General features: G+C 49.3%; 1 protein-coding gene across 1 annotated transcript; it reads left to right on the top strand.

Annotated features, from left to right (window-relative positions):
• Nucleotides 1-382: 382 nt before the first annotated feature.
• EMWEY_00055200 (hypothetical protein, conserved) lies at nucleotides 383-3,733 on the top strand (the record flags this gene model as incomplete). Its single annotated transcript, XM_013480220.1, has 1 exon — nucleotides 383-3,733. The coding sequence occupies one exon, from the start codon at nucleotides 383-385 to the stop codon at nucleotides 3,731-3,733; it is 3,351 nt and encodes a 1,116-aa protein (XP_013335674.1).
• Between the last annotated feature and the right edge of the window lie 2,054 nt (nucleotides 3,734-5,787).

The following is a 5,787-nucleotide window of genomic DNA, read 5'->3' as shown; positions in this document are numbered from 1 at the left end:
CAGCAGCAACAATAGCAGCAGCAATAGCCGCAGATAACTCACGTGTCACCTTAGCTAACTGTTCTGCTGCCTGTCTTCCTGCCTCCTCTTATAGGCTCGCTGCTGCCTAGTGGCAGCAGCAGCAACACGAGCAGCAACAGCAGCAACTGCAGCACGAGCAGTGAGGAACCACTGCAGCAACAGCAGCAACAACAGGGTACACAGCTACAAGTGGACACCAACGAGACGGGGCAACTGCAGCAGCAACTGCAGCAACAACTGCAGCAGCAACAGCAGCAGCAACAGCAGCAACAGCAGGAACAGAGCCCATGTGTTGAGGCTGATTGCCTCTTGCATGCAGCAAACAGCAAACAGCAGCTGCTGCAACGGAACTACAAGCGAGATGCTGCAGCGGCAGCAGCCGCCGCTGCAGCAGCAGCAGCAGCCGCTGCAGCAGCAGCTGCAACAACAGCTGCGACTGTCAGACAATTTAGAATCTAAGATGTCGATACAAGACGAACAGCAGCAACAGCAGCAGCAGCAGCAGATGAATGGCAAGGAAACCCCTGCTGCTGCTGCTGCTGCTGTGGAGGGGCCGCTGCAGCAGATGGTAAGGGACGTGCTGCAGCAGCAGCAGCAAACGGATATATCCCGTCTTGCAGAGAGTATCAGGTGTCTGGACGCCCATGGTTGGCAGCAGCAGCAGCAGCAGCAGGGGACAGCAGCAGCAGCAGCAGCAGAAGATCTATCTATGTCTGATCGTCTGTCTCTCTTTGTGCGGCGGCAGCAGCTTGAGGTGTATAGGCAGCAGCTGCATGCATTTAATCGTGTGTCTCCTTCTCTGCTGCTGCTGCAGCAAGCAGCAGCAGATCTGCAGTCTTCCTTATCTGCTGCACTAGATCGTCTTAATGCTAATAGGCAGCAACTGCTGCCGCTGCTGCAGCAGCTGCTGCAGCTGCGGCGGCAGCAGCAGCAGCTGACACAGAAGGAGGCCCTGTGCCTGCATATATTAAATAGGCTGTGTCTGCAGCAGACAGCATTTAAGGTATTAACTACGCCGGTGCAGCAGCTGCAGCAGCAGGAAGCAGCAGCAGCAGCAGCAGCAGCAGGTGATGCAGCAGACAGTACACAGCAGCAGCAGCAGCAGCAACAGGAAGACGCAGTGTCTAGGGAGCTACAGGCCACTCGCTCTGCGCTTGCGGAGGTGCAGCAGAAGAAGCAGCTGCTGCAGCAACTAGCAGCACTAGCAGGTGCAGCAGCACCAGCAGATACAGCAGAAACAGTAGCAGCAGCAGACACAGCAGAAGCAGCAGCAGCACCAGCAGCAGCAGCAGCAGCAGCAGCATCATTTCCCCTGATTGACAGCTTGCTGCAGCAGATGAAGGAGTTAGATTCTATTGGTCATGAGAAGCTTTATCTGCTGCTGCTGCAGCGGCTGCAGCAACTTGCTGCAGCAGCAGCAGCAGGACCAGCAGCAGCAGGAAGTGCTGCCACCACATCTGCCTTCAAAGCACTCGTCGACCTTGCAAAGCAGCAGCAGCAGGAGCAGCAGCAGCAGCAACAACAACAACAGCAGCAGCAGGAGCAGCAGCAGCAGCAGCAACAACAACAACAGCAGCAGCAGGAACACGCAGAAGCAGCAGCAGCAGCATCGTCAGTAGCAGCAGCAACAACGGCAGCAGTAGCAGCAACAGCAGCAGAAGACAGCTGTGTCTTGTGGGGTGCATTTGCTGATCTGTACAGACACCCCGCATATCTGCTGCAGTGTGTGCAGCAGCTGCTGCGGTTGCGGCGGCAGCTGCTGCTGCAGCAGCTGCAGCAGCAGCAATTTGAGTGTCCTTATTGGGGAGGAGGCCCATTTGATTTGGCTGCTGCTGCTGCAGCTGCTGCTGCTAAGGAGACAGGAGGCCTTTTTGCTTCTGTGCTGCGGTGGCTGTCTCCTGCTGCTGCAGCAGAAGCAGCAATTGTTGTCTCCTTGCTGCAGCTGCTCTTTGCTCGTGGGGGCCCCGCAGCACTAGGGTTCGAACAGCAGCAACAGCACCAGCAGCAGCAGCAGCAACAGCAGCAGCAGCAGGAAAAAGTACAGCACGCCTTAGCAGCCAATCCATGGGAGGCAGATGAGCTGGGGGACACACCCCTGCCTGCGCAGCAGCACCAGCAGCAGCAACAGCAGCAGCAGCACGAGCACCAGCAGCAGCAGCAGGAACTGCTGCTGCAGACACCCGAGAGGAGTTGGCTGCCTCTATCAGACACCCCAATACTTCCTTCGGATGCATGCAGCAACTTTGCTGCTGCTGAAGTGCAGCAGCAGCTGCAGCAGCAGCTGCAGCAGCTGCTGCACCCTATGGCGCTGCTAGATGCTATCCTTGAGGCCCTACAAGGGCCCCTTGCTGCTCAGGTTACAGCAGCCCTTAGCAGCAGCAGCAGCAGCAGCAGCAGCAGCAGCAGCTGTGGCATTACCGCATTCAAGGTCGGTTTGCTGCTGGAGCAAACAGCAGCAGCAATAGAACGTGCTGTTGCTGCTGCTGTTGAGGAGTCTCCTCAGATACGTCTCCAGCAGCAGCAGCAGCAGCAGCAGCAACAGCAGCAGCAGCAGCAGCAGAGGAGACCCTTGTTAGCCTCCTTTCTATTAGATCTATCCTCCAAGGCCTTAGATCAATTCGAGCAGCAATGGGAAGAGTCTGCGCTGCTGCTGCCACCGCTGCCAGCAACAGCAGCAGCAGCAGCAGCAGGAGAATGGTCCCCTCCTGCTGCAGATGGTCTCCCCAGCAGCAGCAGCAGCAGCAGCAGCAAGAAGATGCTTCCTCCTTTCCTTACATCATTTGCTGCTCGTTTACAAGATCTCTTACTAGCCTACGCCTCTTGCACCCCTCCTCCTCCTCCCCAGCAGCAGCAGCAACAGCAGCAGCAGCAGCAGCAGCAGCAGCAGCTAGCTGTAAATAGATTGGAGACACTTATAGGTCGTGACGTGCCCCGCTGCATCAATTACTGTCTGCAGATGACACATCTAATGACTGTCTCTAATAAGTGTCTCCTTTTTATTAATTCTATTTGCTGCTTGCATGCAGCCCTGCAGCTGCAGACTGTCTCCTTTACCTGCAGCAGCAGCAGCAGCAGCAGCAGTAGTAGTAGTAGTAGTACTGGTAGTAGTAGTAGTAATACATACGAGCAGCAAGAGCGGGAGGAGAAGCAGCAACAAGGAGAAGGGGAGGAGGAGGAGCAGCAGCAACAGCAAGATGTGCTGCTGCTGCAGCAGATTGTTGCTCTCCCTGTGCAGCAGCAGCAGCAGCAGCTAATTAAAAGTCTTATAGAAGATAAATGTAATGAATTAGCAGCAATAGAAGCAGCAGCTATCTGTGATGCATGCGGCCTCAGCAGCAACAGCAGCAGCAACAGCAGCAGCAGCAGCAGCAAGACAGAGGGTGGCGTAGATGAAGCAGCAGCAGCAGCAGCAAGAGCAGCAGAGCTGCAGCAAAGATGCAATGCATGCGTTGCTGCTGTTGTTGGCAACCCCACCATTATTGAGTGTCCCCTTAGCAGCAGCATAATAGATGCTGCTGCTGCTGCAGCAGCAAAAGGGAGGGCAAAGAGTTTGCTGCTGCAGCAGTATACAGAAACATATGATGCTGCTGTCGCAGCAGCAAAAGCAGCAGCAGCAGCAGCACCTGCTGCTCCTGCTGCTGCTGCTGCTGCTACACCTTCATACCTACCTCACTATACACCCGAACAGCTACGAGTTATACTCGAACTCTAAACCCTAAACCCTAAACCCTAAACCCTAGGGGACATTTTTATAGAGAAAAAGGAGACACATTTGTCTCCTTTTGCCTCCTTTAGTCTTTTTATTCCTTTTTATCTCTTTTTGTCTCCTTTTTGTTCGTTTTTTTCTCTTGTTTTTTTGTCTCCTTTTTGTCTCCTTTTCTCTCCTTTTATATACTGTTTATATCCCTCTATTATAGTGTCTCCCTTTTTGTCTCCTTTTTTGTCTCCTTTTTTGTCTCTTTTATTTATTTATTTATTTATTTATTTCTTTTTTTTATTATCCCTTATTAATTAACAGATAAGTGTCTCCTTATACAAGAAAAGGGACAAAAAGAAGAAAAAAAAATAAATAAATAAAAAGGAGACACTTTTATTTATTATATAATGCATGCATAATAAAAATAAAAAAGTGTCTCCTTTTTATTTTGTATTTTTTTTTTTCTTTATTAACTATTTGCTTTTGCTGCTGCTGCTGCTGCTGCTGCTGCTGCTGCTGCTCTGCTTTGCTGCAGCTGTGGTGAGCTGCTGCTGCGGCCTTCTACACAGCTGCTACGGCTGCTGCTGCAGAAGCTCTTACGGCTGCTGCAGCAGCAGCAGCAGCAGCAGCAGCAGCAACAGCAGGAGCAGCTTATTTGTATATTATTTAATCATAAAATTTGTCTCTTTTATTATTTTTCTTTCTTTGTCTCTTATTTATTTGCTGCTTTATTCAATAAAGCGCTTCTTTTGTCTCCTGCAGCAGCCCCACACCGTTTGCTGCTGTTGCTGCTGCTGCTGCTGTGGTTCTAGTTGTTGCTGCAGCTTGCTGCTGCTGTTGTTGTTGTTCTTTTATTTCTTTCTTTTATTTCTTTTTTTTATTTTATTTATATAATAAATACTATTAATAGATAGGAATACCATTAAGAAGCAGCAGGACCTAAGAAGGCCCATTGCTGCTGCTGCTGCTGCTGCTGCTTTTCTCTCCCGCCGCTGCTGCTGCTCTTGTAGTTGTAGCTGCAGCTGCAACTGCTATTGTAGCAGCTGCTGCTGTTGTTGCTTCTTGCTGCAGCAGGACGCATAAAGTGTCTCCTTTTGGCGATTTGTCTCCGTATAAGGAAGGAGTTTGCTGCTGCAGCAAATAGCATGCACACGGAGAGTGTCTCCTTAGGGGCTGTCTCTCTTTTTCTTGTTGCTGGTACTGCTCTTCTGTCTCTTATCCTTCTTTCTGACTTGCTGCCTATACACCCCAAGCAGCATCTACTGTCCCCCTTGGTGTTACCCAACGTTCTCCTCTGCATGCACGGCCGCCATGGCGATCCGTAAGTCTCTTGCTGTTCCTGTTACTGCTGCTGGTTGTTGTCCCTTTTGCTGCTGTTCAGTCTCTCTCTGTCCTTCCTTAGACATTCCTACATCTACCTGCTGTCGCTGCTGCTGCTGCTGCTGCTGCTGTTGCTGCTGCTGCTGCTGTCTGCCTCGAATCCCTTACCCTTCATCCCTCCATGAATATAACTCGTAAAGAATTGGCGTTACGCCCATCATTGACCTCGTATTTTTCTCTACAATAAATTAATCCCCTCTGTTATATATATAATATATTTGTATGATATTTATAGGTACACATTATGAATCATCTAATGAAATAGGTGTATTTGGTATACTTACAAATTCTTATTCATTAATTTCAAATTCAAATTCTCAAAATTTTTTTTCAATTCTTCAAAATGAGATTTCTCCCCATATACCAATTATTCATACAACTATATCTAATACACATGTTATAGGAAGTTTATCTGTAGGTAAGTTAATATATATTTATATTTATTATTTCTTTTTTTTTTTATTATTTATTTTTATATATATATTCTTATTCCTTATTAATAGATGATTCAGATAAGTGGTCTAGGTACTACTCCATTATACAGCAGTCATGAGATATCTATCAGTCTTTATTCTGTACAGATTCACTTATTGCTCCTCCTATATATATTTCCTGCTGCTGCTGCAGCAGCAACTCCAATTGCTGCTGCTGCTGCTGCTGCTGCTACTGCTGCTGCTGTATAATATAAT

Source organism: Eimeria maxima, genomic scaffold, assembly GCF_000499605.1.
Source record: "Eimeria maxima Weybridge genomic scaffold, Emw_scaff1733, whole genome shotgun sequence".
Taxonomy (NCBI): domain Eukaryota; phylum Apicomplexa; class Conoidasida; order Eucoccidiorida; family Eimeriidae; genus Eimeria; species Eimeria maxima.
Note: the sequence above shows the minus strand (reverse complement) of the source record. Positions and strands in the feature narration are given on the sequence as shown.